At 36.5% G+C, this 21,956-nt stretch overlaps 1 protein-coding gene across 3 annotated transcripts; it reads right to left on the bottom strand.

Moving 5' to 3' along the window:
• Nucleotides 1-424: 424 nt before the first annotated feature.
• Nucleotides 425-16,388, bottom strand: LOC121300971 (interleukin-6 receptor subunit beta-like). Of its 3 annotated transcripts, XM_041230026.1 has the most exons (14): nt 16,113-16,388; nt 15,636-15,764; nt 10,213-10,260; nt 9,874-9,988; nt 9,311-9,373; nt 7,557-7,714; nt 6,886-7,028; nt 6,132-6,297; nt 4,381-4,457; nt 3,564-3,762; nt 3,131-3,313; nt 1,907-2,008; nt 1,386-1,526; nt 425-647 (listed from the first exon to the last, which is right to left on the bottom strand). In XM_041230026.1, the coding sequence occupies exons 3-14, from the start codon at nt 10,226-10,228 to the stop codon at nt 460-462; spliced, it is 1,551 nt and encodes a 516-aa protein (XP_041085960.1). In that variant the 5' UTR covers nt 10,229-10,260; nt 15,636-15,764; nt 16,113-16,388; the 3' UTR covers nt 425-459. The 3 variants fall into 3 exon arrangements, with proteins under 3 accessions (XP_041085960.1, XP_041085968.1, XP_041085952.1); XM_041230034.1 differs by lacking the exon at nt 15,636-15,764; XM_041230018.1 differs by lacking the exon at nt 16,113-16,388 and having other exon boundaries at nt 15,636-16,032.
• Between the last annotated feature and the right edge of the window lie 5,568 nt (nt 16,389-21,956).

Here is a 21,956-nt window from a genome sequence, read left to right as displayed (position 1 = left end):
AATAACAGTTAAATTAAGCCGATCCTTTCATGTTTTAAGCCTAACTTCCTTTAGTACATGTACAAGTTGATGGATTCTAGTGCATTTTTGCATATCTGTTTCGCTGAGGCTACATTGAAACAGGAAGATTAACACTTACAGAATGGTTCTCAAAAAAAGTTTTCTAGATTAGGGCATTTTGATCTCTATTTGACACACTATAGAACTTGATATAAAAAATATGAACACTGCAATAATAACGTACAGTACAATGTCAGTCAGTACCAATAATGCACTAGACACCGAGTTTAATGTAGCATTTACTAAGTATAAATGCTTATGGGTGTATGGTAATGTTAGCATTTACTAATGTACAAATAGCTTTATAGGTGTATTGTAAATTATATCTATAGCCACTCTCTTAAATTACATTCCACATGTACCGATTTACTTTTTTTTAACATTATTTTGAAGATCAATTTAAGTTTTAAAAAAAATGTAGCTTCCAACCCAAAATACAGGTTTCTTACACACTGAAGTAGTGAAGATCACATCACTGCTTTTAATACTTCCCGCCTTGGTGCTGGCTTTTAAGTAAACTCTGTACTGTGTGCTGGGCTGCAGAGACTGCAGTGTGCACTCCAGCACATTTGAGTTGACAGTCTTAACTAGGAAACAAAGAGAGATGTAAAAGCAATAGATTGCGACAGTTACAACATGCAATTAAACCTTGAAGAAGTTTTGTAGGTGTGGACATTGATTAAGCACTCAAGCACACTGTAAACATCCAGACTGGGTTCTTCTTCTACTGACCAGCAGACCTGACACCTCAATACACTCTCAAGAAAACAGGGTGTTCTCCCTCAGACACTTGAAACTGTATGCCCATCACAGAGAGGCGTTCCGGGGCATTACACACAGAAACCACAATATTACACAACACAACTGTGCCACAATAACAAATACCATTTAAAACGAGCACACTTTTCTTATTCAGGCTGAAAATAACAAAGACTGAATATTATGGAATGAACCCTGTAACATAAATCAAATTCTTCCTGAGACAAAGGAACAGTTCTGCCTGACTACAGCACTGCATATAGGCAAATACGAAGAGTACTTGGTAATAGTAAGAAAATTAAAGGTTCTAATTTTGGTGATGTTACAGTGTTCGACCCTTATCAGTCCAGGGGGAAACATTTAGGCCACAATGGGCCAACACTCATACGGTAGAAAGATAAGAAAGAGATAACTGAGAAAGTACACGGCAAATGTAAGGTAAGGGGGTGAAGTCACATTGACTTTTAAGTAAAACACCGATCAGAGGTAATTTAAAGGAGAGTAAAAACTTAGCAAAATTGGTGAACATACAGTTTTGAACTATCAAAAGTATATGTTGTGCTTACAGTGTTGTTCTTCATTGAGGAAAACAATGGTGTAGTTAACGATGAAACCATTTCTTTGGTCCTTTGGAATCTCTTTCCACTTGATAGTAGCCTCTGTGGTCTTAATATCCAATACATCTGGTGTATGAATTTTTCCTGGTGCTAATAATAATAATAATAATAATAAAATAATAATAATAAAATAATAATAGTAATAATAAAAGAAAAAAACTATTGTAAGTTTCATATTTTTATTAAAAACTGTTGTGTAGAAAAAGCCAAGACAACTGAATTGAAGGCTGTGGTCAGTAAATTAAAAATGCCTTGACCAATTAAGTGGAAACAATGGTCTCTCTTTCCTATCTTACCGCAATTGCTGGCTGTCAAACCAAATAGCAGTAGAAGAAGCAGCAGAAAGAAAGGGCGAGTATTTAAAGGCATTCATAGACAATTACAGGTGTGTCCTTTACAACTGGGATTTGGTAGAGTGTGCAATGCTTTCTTAAATGACATTCTTTCAAATCATAATATTGTGTCATTACCTCCTTCCCTAAGGTAGGCCTCAGTTGATGTAGGAGTTCCAGCACCTTGCTCATAAACAGGGTAGACGGAGATGTTGTAACATTTCAGTGGCTCAATATTACCTGTGAAAGCAACACAGATGATATGAGTGCATTTCACTTCATTATAAGAAGGATCTAAATGTAGACATGCAAGTATTCACTCTAAAGGCACTGCCATATAAAGTGTAGATGAGTCATGTTATTAGGAGCTTGCTTCTTCAAACCTAGTCACGGCAAGTTGCTGTTCTTGGCTGAGGGCAGATTAATGAGTACTGATTGGCCTTTGCATTGCCACAGGCTGGGAGGGGAAATCATAACAGGAGAGGCAAGGCAGAAACTAGACAGACTGGACTCCAGGACTTCAGTAGCTTGTAAACATCCACTGCTTAGGTTAGCCGTGTGAAAACGATGTGATTGGCCAGAATGATTCGCCGCTTTTCACTTGATCCCCGACAAGTATTATGAGATTAAAAACCTCACAATTAACAGTTTGCTAACAATGTGTGTATGCTATCCAGATACACAGTTTGCCACATTTGCTCTGTTAATTGCATGAATTTATAATAATGTAGGCCCTTTCTCAATGTATGCAATGTTTATCCAAAAGACTTAAATAAATGTATTTTACCCTGAAAGAGAACTTCAAGTGGGTCTTACGAAGCCATCGTAGGTGAAAACATTAGCATTGACGTGAAGCCGTTTTGTTTCTAAGTGTGCAAGAATGCACGGTCAGTGTGTTTTGACTTTTTACGAAATACCATGGATGAATACCTGGGAAGTCTATTATATTTCTACTGCGTACTTCCCAAAACATACGTAACTTTCTTACTGGATGTTCCAGACCCAGTATTTGATTTGCCACTAAACCTCACTGTCATACTTAAGACATATTATTCATGGTTGCTCAGACTTTGTTTACAACATTTTTCCATAGATCAAGCGTCTGTTAAATTCCTTTTGATCAGAGTGCATTCCTCGTCAATTCAGTGCTTCATACAGCTGGGTTTGCATTATCCATTATGTTACAGGTACTGTAGATAATAAAATAATAAAGTAACCAATTAACTTGAGTACTACAGTCTATTTTAATCTGAATAACACAGTTTACATGAATTTGATATCACTGGTTTTCACCAGTAGTTGTGATTAAAACCAAGCCCTATGACTATAATGTTCTCATTCTAGTAGTCTAGGGTAGCTTACCTTTTAAATAAGTTGTAAGGGTGGTGTTGTTAACATGCTGCCAGTCTCTCTCACAAACGGCCTCTGTACCCACACACCAGTCAATCACGTATCCACTTACTGCCGATGGAGGAGCTTTCCACTCAACCCATAGCTGATTGTCTTTAGGAGAAGCTTGTACCACTGGTACTGCTGGTAGAACATCTAAAAATGAAATGCATGAATGATTTTACCAGTCAATGTAATGAAGTCAACCAAAATATACTGTATATTGTTAGAATAAATGATTGATCATGAACAACCGTCACATCACACTAGTCAACAGAGAAGATCGTCACCATCAGCAAGCAACACCACGCAACCAACACGCTAAGGGGGTTTGTTAATTCACTTGAATCGTTTTTAAAATATTGCAGCTTGTTTTAAGCTAAATTGATGTGAAAGACTGGCTTACCCTGTTTGGAAATTGCAGGGATTCTCAGCGTGGCTCCAGGAGAGTCCCCAGCTGAGTTATAAGCGAACACAGTAACCTCACAAGCTTCTGTGGTCCGGAGGAATGATATCTTAACATCAGTGGTGTTTATCCAAGGCTGATTTCTTCTATATACTTTGTATCCAAGTATAATTCCATGAGAGTCAGAAACACTTAAAGGCTGCAGGCAAACATAGGAACACTCAGTTATCTTAAACAGTAAGTACTCATACAAATAGTAGGTACTCATACAACCCCTCTGCATCATTCTCTACCGGTAGGGTGTTCATAAGAATCAGTCCAAGTGAGATGCTGTGCCTATTCTGTACAGTACTGGTATGAGGGTAAAATAATGTGGTAGTAAAATGGGGTTTTTTACGTTTGTTTGTTTTACTGGACACCACCTGTAATAAAATAAACTTAAAAAAAATAAACAGTTTGAGATATAAGACTGACATTGCGGCAGCAGTAACTGTAAAATAACTGTCATGAAAGGGTTAATTTTTCTGGTACGATACCGATGATCAAACTAGACACAGAATTAAATAATACAGTTGAGTTCTGAGTATACAGCCAGTGTTAAAGTCAAAGAGCTTGCTCTTTAGTTGAATGCTAAGATGTTTGTCTTTAAACCATATGGTTTGCGGTTTGTCTTTCCATTCAATTTTATGGGATGAGATGCCCATTTGAAATATTATATGAACAGCTAAAGTAGCAGCAATGTCAGCGGTTGCTGGCAAAAACATATAAGCTCCCCTCACGGGAATCCTTAACTAGAGAGAAAACAGCTCTGAATTACCTTCCATATGAGAGAGATTTTTCCTGGGAAGTCATGATCCTCCGTGCTCCGCCAGAGATCCACTGCTTTTGAAGGCCCTGGTGGCAAAAATAGGAATAATTAATCGTCTTGTATTGTTTATAACGGTTTCAAATTATATTTACATTGCATACACTATACAGGGGTTCCATTGTAATTACATTCCGTTCTCAAGGTCAGGACCCTGATGACTACTTCACCAAACCACTAACATCTACTTTGCTGTAGCCAACCTAGATGGCGCCGCAGGGCAAAGGCTACATTTTCTAGATCCAGGGCTGGATTAAGGGACGAGGGGGCCCTACGCTAACCCATATTTTGGGGGGCCTATGCACAATAGCTTGTGAAACGGTGTTGTAATTAAACAGCCTGTAGGTAAAGTGTGGAAAGCTTTCAGATCTACGTCAGATGCAATGTGTAACCCATACTGATCTTGGCCATCAGTCGACTCGTCAGTGACCACTGACAAGCAAACAGACTGTTTTACCAATTCCATAATCTCCTGCTTGTGATACTACTCGGCAGCTTTAGGTAAGTATTCATGTCTGAGCTGGGCTGATGAAGGAATCGCTCCACCATTTTCTACAGTCTGAAGAATTTACGTAACTTTTTAGTTGCCCAATTTTTCAAGAGGGATATTTGTGCAAACAAACGCCTCTGTCAGGTCAAAATGTAGTATGTTTTGTGCTTCACAGTTTTCAGTGGACATTTGGAACCGATTTTTGTTTCTTTACAAGTAAAGCAACTGAAGTACTGCTCTGGATTTCTGCCTTTCTCTTTCAGTGAATACTCGAATCTAAATCTGCTTGTCAACAGATTTCCGGTAGAGATCTACAGTAATGTTGCTAACGAAGAGCTTACCTCCATCGCTGGGTAAAACTCCTGCTGGACACTGCTTTACACGATCTGCTGCAGACACATTTTTTGCCTTTTTAGAGACATCCATTTTCTTGTTTACAGTGTGTAATATTTTAATTTCCCACCCCCCTAGATTGCATATACTGTAGTCACATGACATAATCACTGCACAGCACTGTGTGCATGGCGAATATTACACGCAGACACACAGCAGAGCTGTACAGTTTAATGTGATTTTTTTTTTTATTTGTATGAAATACAAATACTTATGAAAAATGTATTTTTATTTCTTAAAAATATTGAAAAAAAGCACAGTATTTGGCTAATTTCATGATTTCCGTTTACTATATAAATGGAGAGAAACAAATGCTATGGACTTAAATCCTTCTTGCCAGCTGCCTAAGGGTAGCCTCCCTCATTATACACATTTACTTTTACGTGCCTTTTTTTCCTAAAATTCAAACCCCCTAATTAAAAAGGAAAGTTTCTAAAATGCAAAGAGGCATACTGTGCACATTTGAGACAGGACAGGTTTTTAAATTGGCCCTAAAACTGAAATAAATGAATGCATAAATTGAGCACGACTCACACATTTTATGCTGCACAGACTGATGCCTCTGACATAGGACTAGGGATACCTCCCAGGAGATAGTGGGCGTGGAGCATTTGGTATTGTACATTAGCAGGAAGCTGCTTGCGTGAGAGACAGACCAGGATGCTGTAATCGAGAAGGAATGCCTAGCCGTCATAAAATAAATAAAACTGCTCACAGCATGCCAGATGCCTGGACTAATCACAAATTGTAGGATATTATCAGTACAGCCATTGTAATGTCTTCTATCTAAAAACCCTATTACTTTACTAAATATACCTACTGTCTTCCAAAGTTTGACCGTATCCATCAGCGCTCCATTCAGACCAGTAGATTGTATTCTCTTTTTTAATACAGGAAACAGAAGCACTGTAGTTGCTGAATGGCTCCAAACCTCCAATGTGAAAACCTATTTCTTTTTGTTCCTTTTCCATTTGTATGTTCTCAACCTGTCATTAAAATCAAAACTATTAAAGCATTTGCTTTGTGTGTTTGTTTTAACCATTACCATGCTGTTATTCTACCAGTAGGATTATACATGTTCTGAATGGCTGCCTCTACCTTTCTTTGAGCAGGCTTTGCTCTTTGGGAATTTTTTCTGATCGTTCAACTCTGTCGCTCAAACCTGATCCAATGTAAAACTAGCACAGAAGCGAGTTGAAAATGTCACCTGAACTCAAACTTGGCAAACCAGCCTGTAACCACTGTGTTCTCAAGCATGCAGTCGACACCGAAGCACGAACTTCGTGAGTTTGCATGTGTTTGTTCTAAATTCTTATTCCCATGCTAGTCTATTTATAATAATCATATTGATTGACTGATTTTTTTTTCAGAGAACATAGGGATACAAGCAGCAACAAGTTACATGCTTACAAACACAACGAATTCAAAACCAGGCATTTCCGGAAGCGATATTTACATTTTGACACTGACTGTAATTAAACCAGGATCACAAACATTACAAAGACAAACAAAAAAAATGCATATGTCAAAAAATAAGCCAAAAAATAATAATAATGACATGAAAATGTAAATACCTGAATCCACCGGCTCGCGGTAACCTTTTTGTATCGGAGTATACATGTTACAGAAAATGGAAAATCATCTTGTTCCTTCCAAGTCAAATTCAATGAAGTCTTTGCCGCAATGATTCTTGTAATTACCGGAGTAGATAATTGTACTGAAATTCAGAGTATTTAATTAGCTACATTTCATTAAAGCTCCTGGTTAATAGAATCTTGTATAAACTACTTTTTAGATTTTAAGTATCTATTAATAAATAATTCAGTGTGGATCCCTTCTAATTAACATCCAGATGATTTTAATTCAATATGAATTGCAGTGATTTCTAAGAAGTTACATTGTAATACTAAAATAATTACCAAATGAATACAGAATAATGAGGCCATACTATAGTTACAGTGCAATTTGTAAACATTCACTTAAAGCAACCCAGCCCCAATCAGAGTGCTCTATTGTTTTGTAATGCAGGTATCCAAGCTGATGCCCAGCTTAATTAACCTATCTACCACCAGTAATTAATAAAGTACCAAAGCTTCAGTTATTTGTAGGGATGTTTTTTATTGTAATGTATTGTTTGTGCCACAACCACCTTAATATTATTTTTTAGCCATTATTAATGGTTGAGTGTTTAAAGATGATATAAAGATGTGTTAGCATAATCAAATGAGAAATCATTTTATGCTACCTGCATGCCTTGTGTCAAGATGGTACTTTTCTGAATCTTCTTTACCCATGGCGTTCTCAGCTCTTACAGATATTGAACATATAACAGTATAAACAAACACCAGGCATTCAACAGTACACTCCGTCTTTGACAGCCCACAGGGAAATATAACACTTTCACTAGAAGAAAAAAGAACAGTGAAACTGTAAAAGCAATCGAATTACACTCTCTCTTTGTTTTAAATTGAGCATACTAATACAAAAACATGGCCTGGCATACATGTTCACGTGTGTTTAGTAACTTACGGTAATTTACTTCAGAAAACACAGCAGCAGTGATATTGCAACCATTCCAGAGGCATGGTATATATGCTAATGGTGTGATGTGATCAGACGGTTCCCTCCTATAATATGTCTGAAAGTTTGATTGAACAGCACCATAGAACAGAGAAATTATATGGGAGAAACTAACAAAAATTCCCTAAATCTTACCTGTTTTGTATTACCATATAGCTATATACTGTAGGTCTGTAACTTGCCGTTTTGAAAGAAGCACATTACAGCAAACGCTTTTGTCTTTATTTTCGTTTTTAAATGTGATGTCTAGTACTGCTTTTAGTTTGAAGAAAGTTCTCTGCTTCTATGCCTTATTATCAAGATATCTGTTACATCTCAGCAGTGTCTTCTGGGTCAAATCATGGCAGTCATTAAGTATCTGGTTATTAGTTAATGACAGGAAAGAAGCTGTTAAAAAGGTGGGGACAATTATATCCTCTTGGTGAAATGACCAAGTGCAACACTAACTGAAAAGCATGGCATGCAAACAGAGATGTGTTTAACCAAGGGAAGATCCATGCATCATGTTTTAATATAAAAATCCATGTTTACCATAACATGACTTTCTTTTAAAATTGGACACCTGAGATCGATATAACATCGAAACGCAAAACAGGCAGTATATATGGAATTTTGATAGCTACACTCTCTTTAAGATGCAAAGTATGTGGATAGAATCAAACCCTTTCAAACAATGCTCGTTGCAGAGATTAAATGTACTAGCAACAATAAAACATGTACTTCATCGGTTGTTCCTTTAAAAGTCAAAAGTAACCAATTTCAGTTCCAGTAAAGGCTAGGGGTGTGCTGATACTGAAGCTCCTACTCCTAATTGCCTTCAAGAAGTATTTATCGGCAGCTATTAAATAAATCCTTTTATTAATGTAAAAATGTCAATGCCCCAGATAAGAGACTTCCAATTGGCTTTAAAATACTCATTGCTGAAGGTAATTGCCATTGATTGGTACTCAACTGTAAAGGTAAGGGGAGGACAGTTTTTCTTGTTTTGAAATCAACACATTCATGAATAGATGTATTTAATAGTTGCCAATAAATACTTAATAAATTACAAGTACAACTAATAGTACACACACAAGTATTATCTTTTAACAGATTTTTACATCTGCTTGAAATTATTTTAATTGTTCAATGTTAGAGAAAAAGCATAAGATACATACAAGCACTCATTGAAGATTGTTTTTTATTCCTGCATTCAAATTAAATTGGAAATGGATGTCAAATTGATGGAAAATAATAATAAAGAAAAGCTTTGTTGCAAAATATGCAGATTAGCTTCTACTGAATGCAGTATAATACAAACTTATTCTGAAATATAAAATAAGAGGAAAGAAATATTCAAAATTGCTGTTGTGAACACATGTTGTAAAAAACAAACTCATTTCATAGAGAAATACATTTAATTGTACAGTAAAAATGTACCTTGATAAAAAAATGGGCTTTGGAAAGCAGTCGTCTTCAAGAGGGTTTCTGAAGAACTCATTACTGTAAAAAAAAAAAAAAAAAAAAAAAAAAAAAAAAAGGTAAAAAGCAATGTATTTTCAATATCTCCTAATCCAATTTTCAGGAACAGTGGCTTGAACCCTGGTTCCACAAGACTTGGAGACCTAGTTTAAGGCAACTTTGCTCTATTAAACCCCAAGTCTCCCCTGTTGTGCCATTCAGTAACCTGAAACCTAGTCCCCTGAAACAAAGTTCCAAGCCACAAAGCTTCATGTTCCCTCAGCTTAACACTGTGTTGTTGCCTGTGCCTTTAGAATTGGGAGGCAATGAAAAACCCAGATAGCCTTGTTAGAAATCCAAAACATTAAAATGGGAAATTTGTATTGAGTGTTGTGTTGTTGTGGAGGGTTGGATCGGGACCAAGCTGACACAGTTATCTAACATAGCCTCCTGAGAGCACATGTACCGGTGTTCCATAGGCATTCTGCAGTAGTAGATAGCATTGCTAAGGTTCTGTTTATGGGACCTAAGTGGCTGCTTACCGATAATAAATTAAGAAGTACTTTGTTTGGCGATTTTGTATATTATTTCCAGGATTCCATCTGCAAGTGATTGTAGAATTCAAAAAATAGGTGCAGGTGATGTTTGTGACTCTTTCTGGAAGGGCATAAAATAAATAAATAAATAAATAAATAAATAAATAAATAAATAATAATAATAATAATAATAATAATAATAATAATAATAATAATAAATAATAATAATAATAATGGGGAAGCACAACCCATTGTATTTTCCAAAGGAGAGACTGGAAGAAATAAGAAAACCTACTAAAACAAAAATGTTCTGTGACTAGAAAATCCTCACTTTAATTACTGTACCTGGTTTACTTTCCATTACTGCCAGATCCTCATTGGCTTGCAAAATGCCTGTTTGAATTATGGACAAAAAAAAAGTAATAAAAAGATAAACAACAACAATTATAACAATTTATATATGTGAAATGAAAACAAATATTTGTATTCGGTACTGTATTTTTAGAATACAAATATATATATAAACAAGCTGCATTGTTCCAGTAGCTGAAAAATATAAAATGGAGTTAAAAGGCCAGCTGCCCCCCTATCGCATTGCATTGTTCACAATTACACACTGCATCTTTAAGAAGTGAATACAGTACTTTAATTAAACAGTGATAAGAAAGGCATTGAAAAGCTGATGACGGTGAGGAAAATACCTTTAATACGTGTTTTATTACGCATACAGATAATCATTGCATCAAGTTTGTCACTGGTTAATTTCTTAAGGAAAGAAATTACATTGTATGTTATATGCTACATTTCACAGCACATATGTAAGTGTACGTAGCTTTTATTGTGTATTATTCGAATTTCCCATTATTGTGTCTGGTTGAAAAAAATCTGCCTGGGCATAATTAGACGGGTCAGAATTGTTTTTTTTTTTTGTTTTTTTTTTTTTTTAATTATTATTATTATTGATTTTCAAGTTAAAAATGTTTATCTAATATATTATGTGCAGTTTGCTAGTTTGGGTCTCAAAGTAAAACATCCTAAAATGCACATTAATTATAAATTCATTACATATATAAATACATGTTGTTTTGTTATATTACAATTCTGTTACAGCTTTAAGTAAATGTTTATATTGAATGAAAAAATTCTTCAAATGCCAAGCCGAGAGAGAAAGAGACAGAGAGAGAGAGAGAGACTTTGACTTTTAACAATCCTTTATTAACATAATGAAGACAATAAACAAATCAGATAAAGAAAACCTAACAAACAAGAAAGCGCTTCTCATTCCACAAACACTAAAATATGTCCCAGGAATACTAAATAAATAATAAAAAAAAGGAATACTAAATAAATAAAAAAGAGGAACCTCTGGGCGACCTGCAGACGAAACATTGCAATCCTGCTGCTGATGTCAATGAGACCCTGCCCCCCTTCCTGTACAGGCAGGTACAGAATCCCCTTCCTTACCCAGTGCATCCCATGCCAGAAGAACTGCAGCAGCATGTTCTGAATTTCATTAATAAGCACGGGCGGGGGATCGAGACACGCTAATTTGTGCCACAGTATGGAGGCTACCACATTATTAATTACTAGAACCTTTCCTCTGAATGACAACTGTGGCAGGAGCCAGTGCCAGGCTTGTAACCTGCCCCTCACCTTCTCTATCGTTCCCTCCCATTTTCTTTGGACATCCTTCTCCTTGCCCAGGAAGACCCCCAAGATCCCACCAAATGGGCACTACTTTTATTCCAGTTAATCTTAGCAGAGGAGACTTTCTCAAACTGACATTGACAGTCACACAGAATCTCCACATCCTGCCTACTGGACACAAACATTGTCAGGTCATCTGCATAGGCAGAGACCTTGACAGCCTGGGAAGGGTTGGCAGGGATCGGGATGCCACAGTACAACAACTGAACAAACTCTATGACGCGCGACCTAACCCCTAAGGCCTCTAACACCTTAAACAAATACTGGTGGTCGACCCGGTCAAAAGCTTTCTCCTGATCCAAGGAAATCAGACCAGATTTAAAGCCGAAAAGCTTGGAGGCTGCCAAAAGGTCTCGAATTAAGTAAATATTGTCAAAAATTGACCTTCCAGGAACACAATAAGTTTGATCTGACTGGATCGCTGACTCCATAATATTCTTCAAATGGTTCACCAGGGCTTTCGACAGGATCTTATAATCGAGACAGAGGATGGACACTGGTCTCCAGTTCTTCAAGTAGCTCAGTTCTCCTTTCTTGGGGAGCAGGGTGATCACCACCCGTCGACAGCTCAGAGGCAGCAACCCCTTCTTGATGCTCTCCAGCAGCACCATGTACAGCAGTCGCCCCAGCAGGGCCCAGAACTCTTTGTAAAACTCCACGGTGATCCCGGCGCTCTACAGTTTTTTATTTGCTGCACTGCATCAGTGAGCTCTTTATATGTAAGCAAGGGTTCCAGGTATTTTGCCTCCTGTGGAATCTGTGGGAGATCATGCAGGAACAGCTGAATCTCTTGTGCATTTCTCTCAGCTTCTGCTGTGAATAAGCTTTTATAAAAACTTGTAGCAAACCTACAGATCTCCACTGGCTCCTCCAGCCCCTGAGCGGCGGGAGTTTTCAAACAGTGAATCACCCTGCTCTTCGCCGCTTTCTTCTCCAACCCAAAGAAGAACTTTGTTTGCTTGTCCACCTCTGTCAAACCCTGGAACTGGGCACGGACCAGTGCTCCTTGTAGCTTCATGTCCAGTAGGTCAACCAATGACTGTTTTTTATATTTCAGGTCTTCTAACAGCCTGCTATTTGATTGAGATTCCAGATCTTTATAAAGCCCCAGAATCTCCATCTCCAGCTTCTCCATAGTCATTCAAGCTGCCTGTAGCATTCTCAGTGTACTGCTGACAAAGATCTTTATTTGGATCTTGCCTATGTCCCACCGCTGCCTCAGGGATTTAAAACGTGATTTCCTTTTTCTCTACTCAGTCCAGAATACCCACCCTGTAATAATCTATTATTAAAGTGCCAATTTTTACAGAAGGAAGGAATAAGGACAATGTAATGAGTCAATGGTCAGACAGGCCACTGGGGGAGATAAAATAGCCTTTAATCAAATTTAAATGATGTTTGGAAGTATAAAAGCTATCCAGCCTGACCACTGAAATTAGATTAGGGCCAGGTTTTAACCAGGTATACTGTCTAGCAGTACCACTTGCATTCCTCCAGACATCAACCAAATTGTATGATTCAATAATGTGAAGAAGCTGTTTTGCTGACTGTGGACTGGGCTCCAAACTGTTCCTATCTACTTTATAATCCACAGTTCAATTCCAACCACCCCCAATAATCACAATCTCTTGTGTCCCTCAGCCTGCCAGCATTTTATCAAGAACAGTAAACATATCACTCCTGTCCTGAGCATTATTAGGAGCATATATATTAATAAAAATAAGTGTTATTTTTAAAATTGGTCTCCACCATTAAAATCCTGCCTCTAAAAACATCAATTACTTAGAAATAATCAGGTTTAAAAATAAAATCGCTACCCCTGAACTTAAATTAGACCCATGACTAAAACAAATTTCTCCATTCCATTCTTTCCTCCATTCAATTTCATTAGAAATATCAGAATGAGTCTCTTGTAAGAAACTTACAGTTCATTTTTTTACTGTTCAATAAACTTAGACAGCTGCTCTTTTATTTAAAACACAAATGTCATTTACATTGAGGCTGCCTATTTCAAAAGCGTTCATGAAAGCAGAAGTGGAAAGAGAAACAAGAAAAAAAACACAGTAAACGACAACAATACAACAATGAAAGGGGGGAATTTTAAAAACTCAACCTGGTACCTACTTTAAAACACTGCATACAGTGCTCAACCATTTCTGTAACATTCAGCTTCACTAAACCCCGCTACCCTGCATTCTGTAATATCAGCCTGCCCATCGATTCAAACTGCTTTAAGTACTCAATGACAATTAAGTAGATACTCAATGACAATTTTTCTTTTACCTTTAGTTTCAGTTAGAAAAACTTTTATGCTTTGGGCGCTATACACTCTGCCATCATCAATTTGCGAATCATCAGTAAAATCCCCTTCCCAGTCTGTCTCACCACCTGCGGAGCTCAACAGAGTGCTTGCGAGAGACCTGCAAGCTCGCCGGCCGAGGAGACTGTGCTTCAATGCCGGCAGACTCTTCAGCCTGGGCAGGAACCTGCGACAACAGCGCCGAGATCCACTGCAGCCCCATTCAGTTTAGGTCTTTGCTGATCTATGTCGACCAGCGTTTTTTTTTTTTTTTTTTTTTGCCCTGTCATACTTTCAGATGAGTTTAACGTTCTTTTCTTTTTCCTAGTTTTTGGTGTTTTCAACCCCTCCTGATCTTCATCTGTATTCATCATATTACTGACTGGTACGTTAACAGCGGGGGTTTTCACTGCAGTCATCCGTGCTCCAGTCTCCCCCTTCACGCAGTTCCTCCATATATGTCCCTGCGCTCCGCAATTAAAGCAGCGCATATAATCCGAAGAAGCAAAATCATTAAGAATCATAACAACCTGTCTACGAAATGACATGACATGCTTTAACTCCGGGTTGCTGGAGCCGAGCGGGACCCTACGTACTTTTACCATGTCGGCTTAGTTCATTAATCAGTAGTTCATTTTTTAAAAAAGGAGGCACATTTGAAATGGTTACTTTAACAACCGGAGAGGCAAAGGGAAACACGGGCAGAAAACTGCCTTTCACAGTAATCCCTGTCTCCACAATATCATTAACAAGAGCTTCAGTCTTTGAAAACATCACAATACTCTTGTTCATTCTCGAGGCAGAGATGATATTCTCGTAACATACCTCCTTTCCTATGGCCAAAGCACAGTCCTCTACTGACACCTGCTCCTGTGACAATCTTAAACCCATTTATCCTAGGCAAAGAATCATATGGCCCGAAAACAAAACAACTAAATAAACAACAAATACTTTAACGATAAACAAACACAACAAAGAAACAAAGAGAAAATATAGATTTCATGCACAGCAAAACCGTACACAAACTCAGACACTCCCGCTTACACTCACTCACCACAGACTTCCAGCATGCACTGTGAGAGAGAGAGAGAGAGAGAAAGATAGAGACTTTCTTGGAATTTCATAGCTTCCACATGTATTGTTTAAACATACTTTGTGAAAAAATAAAACGTCTTAGTGGATCAATTGTGTGTCATTTTCACTCGCCAGTTTCCCGTGTGCCACATGCAGGGCGATATCAGCAACATCTACAAATATATAGTATCTCAATTAAGGCAACATTTTCATTGTAAACGTTTGAGATTGCAAACAGTACTGTACCATCAACATTCTCTAAATCATTGTTTTAACTTCAGTCTAAACCGCTTATATAGTTCAACCAGTTATCTCTTCATAGTGTCATTTAGATAAACACAGCGACCTGTAAACGCTATACTATAAACTACTACATTCGACAAAGTAGTGAAATTTAAAGTTACAAAGATATCTACACTTTATACTAGTTATTATTTAACACATTTTCTAGTTAAATTCATAATTAATTCAAATGGAACTTTAGATGACTAGCAGGTATTCCACTGTATTTAACAATCAAAATACATTCATTTTCGTATGTTTTGTAAACGTTGTTGAATTAATACTATAGCCTACTATTGTACTAGACTAGCAAGCACCACTTTTCTGCCTTCAATGCCAGTCTAGACCATGTATAACACAGTGACATGTAAATACTATCCAATAAACCACAAGGAAATGAACATACCTATTTACACGTTGGAATAAACAACCAGCTTGAAAATATCGCCTCAGATCCAAAACGCTGTCCATAGTGCCTCTAACGCATGCTCTTTGTAAAACATGTTTTTACGGTTAACCCTAATGAATGTAAAAACTTAAGAAAGGAAGTGATTATGACAGTAGATTCCATGTCAAGGTCTCTTACACCGAAGTATTCAAAACGTTTAACTCTTCTTTTGTATATGATCTGCTCGACGCCATACGCTCTCAATTTTTGACTAGCAAATAAAATAAGTAGAATCTGCACAAGGCGTTAAACTAAAGACACTGACATTTGTCCTATTTGAAAGCAAGTGCAAAAAAAGGAAAACCTATCTATCCTATCTATATGATACAGCATCTATATGTCTGTCTGATAATATTAACTACAAATTAAAAACTGATAAAATAAATAAATAAATAAATAAATAATAATAATACATTTAAAAAAGCGATCGTCTACCTCAGCTGTCTATTAGACCTAATCCGATTCCTGGCGATTTTCTTTTCTTCTTCTTCACTACAAAAAATATTATTATCGAATCCAGTTGTTATGACTACCATACAATTACGCGGCGTTTCCTACACTTTATAACTCCTTGATGTAATTTTTTATTTTATTTTATTTTTTTCTTCCACACAAAGGCTCCCCTGTTTATGTGTGATTAACCGGGATCCGAGTCAGTCTCTTTAAATGCAAAATAACCTACATAATAAACTGCTTTGGAGTTTGGAATATCTAAATATGTCTCAACATGCTTCAAACGCCTACATCTAAGGCCAAACCTGTTACATCACCAAAGATTTTAAGATTGAGACATCTTTTTATTTTATTTATTTATTTTTTTTTTTTACAACTATTGGTACATGAAGTAACTTACAAAAATGATGGTGAGTAAGTAGATTCAAGAAAATGCACAGAGTCCTTTTCTTCAATCAGCTGCCAGGTTTATTGAAATATGCAGGGAGTCTGGTCCCAGGTACAGGACAAACAGAATGCTCAACATTACAATGTTTGCATGACATTAAATACCCTTCTGTATAGATGGTCCACCTCCCCTTTCTCTGACACTTAACCAATGGTCAAGGTAATTTAATTTATTGTGTGAGTGTTAATGTGTGTGTGTCTGTGTGTGTAGTCTAGTGTGACAACCTCTGAACTCACTGCATTCTTCACACTCCTGGAGACAAAAGGTCCATACATCTGCCTTTTGTTATCTCCTTGCGACCCCCTTTGATGCCAGTGGCATTATCTCTTTCGATCTCTCTGAAGTCTTTAGAGCCTGTTCCCTTCTAGTCCACAGCATTGTTATCTCGTTAGCTTGCAGTCATTGTTGGGCAAGAAACTTGTAGACGCAACGTCTCTATCAATGGTTAGCAGTACATGCAATTTGAACCAAACAGTCTGCTATCTGCAATATTAGTCTCTTTTCAGAAAAAAAAAAAACACCAGTATAGCTCTGCCAGTCCACATGCGTAGCAAACTGCTAATCAATTCTCAATCCATGTTTTCCAACATACCCTACTTTTAGAATATAAGATGGAGGGGGGTGACCCGCTACAACCATGTTGCTCACGTGATCCCGAGCCCTCAGATGTCCTCTTCGCTGGTTCTGAGTAGTCACATCAAGTAACGTGTTTGTATTATATATTATAGTGAAGCATGTTCCTTTATTCTAAGTCTCTCCATTATGTGTAGGTATCTACCTTGCTTTCTCTGTTTCTATATGTAAGTGTGCTATGAGCAAAAACAAAACAAAGATACATACAAATAATACAAAAAATGAAAAATAAACATAGAAAAATACAGTAAATACAGTTAATATCACTGTACACAGGTGTTATTTCTTATTCATGGTGGCTCCCAGTAAGTTTACAGTTTCCCATCTGTCAATGGTCCTTTCTAACTGTCGCTGTTGTTTTTTCCACCAAAAACACTGAATGCTATTCCACAGGATCAATACTATTACTAGTAACAGTATTATTAAAACAATATAATCCCAAAAAGTGTTCCCTAAGGCCTGCCCTAACCATCCATATCGTTTCAATACAGTGGCTTTTAATTGTGCCAAATCAACTTCGACCTTCGCTTTGAGCAGCTTCTCTTCCGCTCTTTGTAGGGCTATTTTAACCAATTTGTGCATTTGAGAAAAAATGACCGAATATGAATCTAGATATGTGTCATCCCACCAAGCTGTAATTTGGAACTCCTCTGCTTCAGGTTCAGGTATATATATATATATATATATATATATATATATATATATATATATATATATATATATATATATATATATATATATATATCTCCAATCTGAACTGCATGTGTTGGAGTAAAACAAAATCCTGGAGAAGTCTGACAAGTTAAATCTCCATACTTAAAATTGGTATGGTTACTCAACACACACCATTGATATTTCCCAGCCTGCACTGCTTTTTTCCACCCCTCTAGTGGATGTACCTCTAATTCAGTGTTTATATTTCTATTGATTCCGGTGATTGCAGGACACCGGCAAACTACATGACTATTTGTTTCATAACAGCATGCTTCATGCACCACACCACTCCAGTTCCCTCATTGAACTTTCCATGTAGCCTTTTCCCAAACTATCACTGTCTCATTGTGTAGTACTCCTATCGGTCTAATCTTCAAACTGTCTTTATACTGGTTATTAGGATCCATGTATGGTATTGAGAGATAGAACCCTATATGACCAGGTGGTTCCTTGCCGTTCTCCTTTGGCCACACTAAACTAGCTCCCAGGAGGTCAGTCTGATCAGGATGGAACATTGCCAACCTCAACCTGAGTTCCTCCTGTGCATGTCTAGGTACCACTCCTAGCCTAATGTCCATTATTTCTTCCTTCATTGTTTTTAAAAGGTCACCCGCAAATATTCTACAATCTATCGCTTTGGTCAAATTGCGCAAGGCTCCCTCTGTTCCATCCATTAGCTCATATATAGCTGTACCCTGGAGTCTAATCCCTTGATTTACATACATTTGTCCATTCCCCAATCTTTCCATTCCTTCTCCAACAGTACTTGCTATCCAAGTTTGCCCTCTTGACATTTGATAAATATCCCAGCTGTTTGCAACAGAATTTCCTGCACCAAACCAGCCTGCTATTTTATCAAAAAGCCCCCTCTTCCTACGTTTCTCATTACCTTCATACATTCGTTCAGCTATTCGCTCTTTGTAATCTTTTATTGTACTACCTATTTCCCTTTGAAGCCAATTCTGGATATTGGTATGTTGCTCTGACCTTACAAATTTAGGTGAATCATTGTTATTTTTAACTTGCATATGTAAAATTCCATCATTCTAGAATCCAATATTCTAGCTCGACCATCTCAATCTTAAAATGCACGTAAGATTGATTACAAACTAAAACTATGACTTAAAAATGATCACTATACATTGAACAAGTACTAAAATAGCGTGTGAATGCTTAACTATCTATATGTAACACATTAGTAGGTAAGTGTTTCTTTTCTCATAGTTATAAAAAACCTTAATTATATCTCGTGATATTCTCTATACAATACCCCCACAAATATAATCATTTTGCACAACACTTCTACTGCTAACCTATTACAAATAATGTTAACATGAATTTCCCTTCATTCATTTTAGACATATACAACACTGAATCATTCAAATGTCACGTTCTTTTGAAAATGAATGTCCAGTATAGCTGACAATATTCTTCAGTAGCACAGGAGTTTTCAATGGTCTCATCCCATTCACAGCCCCTGCTGTATAATCAGTTGTTTCACTGTTGTCTCCACCTGTGTCCCAATACTTGAATCTCCATCAGAATTATTTATTTTCCAAACCTAGAAGAAAAATCAAGTGCAATATTAATTCTTTTGATAACATCTGATTTCATTTAAACCTTCAATGGGGTTATTCTCTCCTTGAATTTTCTTTATTTCATCTGGGAATGTATAGGCTATTAAAGCAGTTTGTAACAGAGAAATATAATACTCGCTTCTTAAATCCAGTGATCTGTTTAAGCCTTTGTAAGCTTATTTATTTACAAGATCTCTACTGGTGTTTAAGTGCAAAGTCTTTTTATTTTTGTCTTATCACAAAACAGCTATTTCTGAGCACATCACCCAGAATCGAAAAAAAACTTCAAGTTAATATCTTTTATACAATCTTTATTGATTTGCACAAGTTTGTCCATAGTTTCATATGGAACTTTCCCAATTGGCACCCTAGCCATCCCCCATTTTTTTTTTTTCATAAGCAACATTTGTTCCCCAATTTGAAATTGTAACCCTTTAGGTAGGGGGCTTAGTCCTATGCTAATTGTGCACTACTTTGATTTGTGCTTATAATTGACAAAGAAAACCCTGTAGGGTGACAGTATACTAACACAGACAGCCTAATGTCAACCAAAGATTTTACACTTAGTTGCTCGTCCATTTAGTATACATTATCCCTCAGTGATATCTTGTATTTGTAATAAAAAAAAAAAAAAGTTATTGGTATTGGCTTATTCAATTTTCAATTCAATAACCCACCCTCTTGCAGCTGATAAAACAGTAGCCTATTAGGTAAGTTATTTAGTCTCTCTGTGTTAGTTTATCTGCCTGTAGCAAACAGATTCCTTTCTCTGTTTTTATTGTTTTTTTAAATCAAGTTATAAAACCCTTTTCAAAAACGTGTTAGTTTGATTAATATCACGCCATGCATTTTCAAGAATTTACAAATAAATCTGTTAATTCTTGAAAAATAAGTTTCTAAATAAATCTGTTAATTCTTGAAAAATAAGTTTCTAAACACTAAATCAGTACTGCTGATTATCCAGTACCACTATCCACCAAGCCTACAGTCCTATACTGCACTGTAAAATCCCTTGCGCCAACATTCCTATTTCATTCTCATGTGATCTGTGGTTTCAAATATGTATTCATAGGTGATTCATAAAATTCACCCGTGTCTTAAACATAAAATTCACAAACAAACAAACAAACACTTAACTTGCTTCATGAAAATATTTTTAATAAAATATTTCAAGGTTGATTTACTTAATTAGTTTCAGATTTATTGATCTCCAAAAACATTTGTTTTCTTCCTAAGTGTTTTTTCAAGCAGTCAATGTAGCAGCAATCTCTACATTATCTCTCTCTCTCTCCCTCTCTGCACTTTCTTTTCTAGTTAACCCTTAGAAAAACAAAAAGCTCTTTGTATATCAATATAATCCAACACAAACTTTTTCATTGTTCCTTTGTATATTTGTGTTACTGTTTCAGTCCAAAGGTTGGCCATTCTTTTGCAGTCAAACAATTCATCCATTAACCTGGGTCTCTTTCCCTTATCAAACCCTCTTATGATCGGGGCAACAATAAGTATTCATGCTGGTTCTTAGTACGTAGTTTTACTAAGAAGTTACTTTATCTCCACGCTTAAGCAAAATCAGAATTACTCAAACAATCATTAATAAACAATTTCTTAGTACGTAATTTTACTAAGAAGTTACTTTATCTCCACGCTTGAGCAAAATCAGAATTACTCAAACAATCATTAATAAACAACTTCTTAATTACATTTTAATGTGACCTTTTAATTTTATTTTTACAACATGTATTCCTCAAAGTTGATATAGAATCTTTAGCATTACAGTTTTTTTTTTTGTTTTGTTTAGTTTTTTGTGGGCTACCAGTCTTGAATTGCCTTTGTCTTTTTCTTCTTACGAGACACACACTCCTGATCTGTTACATGAACATGTACATTACTGTTCTGTACATAGCTTCCCTTTTTGCCATGTTTTAAAACATAGCCTATGTTCCATATTCTCCAGTCATCCATTTGATGACCGTCAATATTATATTTTAACATATTTGGAGTTGATCAGACTCCCAACAAAACAAAACTAACAAAAAAAAAACAACACACTTTTTAGTTTTGTCTTGTTGTTACCAATGTTCCGTGTTTAAAGCTATGCTTAAGGAAGCATAAAATTTTATTTTGGTTTATTGCACATTTAATTTACACTTTTGTATGTGCTATTGGGCTTAACTGGAACTTACTGTCTGATTGTTCCTTATTTGTACCACCTAATGTGGACAGTTAAATAAGAGGCTTATCCTATTGCCCCCTTATCGTGACATATAAACCAAACAGTACAAACAAAGACAAAACAAGTGTAACAAATCTTCTCAAAAACAAACATAAAACATAAATCCGAGTATGCCCGTACCTGTTGAGCAATACAAGTCCGTGTAACTAGTCCAATAAACTCTACTGGCACGTCATAACACTACACGATTTACTCATGACTTTTTTTAGGATTCCAGA

Source organism: Polyodon spathula, chromosome 2 (genome assembly GCF_017654505.1).
Source record: "Polyodon spathula isolate WHYD16114869_AA chromosome 2, ASM1765450v1, whole genome shotgun sequence".
NCBI classification, from domain to species: Eukaryota; Metazoa; Chordata; class Actinopteri; order Acipenseriformes; family Polyodontidae; genus Polyodon; species Polyodon spathula.
Note: the sequence above shows the minus strand (reverse complement) of the source record. Positions and strands in the feature narration are given on the sequence as shown.

Coding starts and splice junctions, on each gene's coding strand:
- LOC121300971 (XM_041230026.1), bottom strand. Junction 9,374..9,873: donor TACTTCTTAATTTATTATCG/GTAAGCAGCCAC, acceptor TTTTTTTTACAG/TAATGAGTTCTTCAGAAACC. Junction 7,029..7,556: donor TCTTGACACAAGGCATGCAG/GTAGCATAAAAT, acceptor TCTGAATTTCAG/TACAATTATCTACTCCGGTA.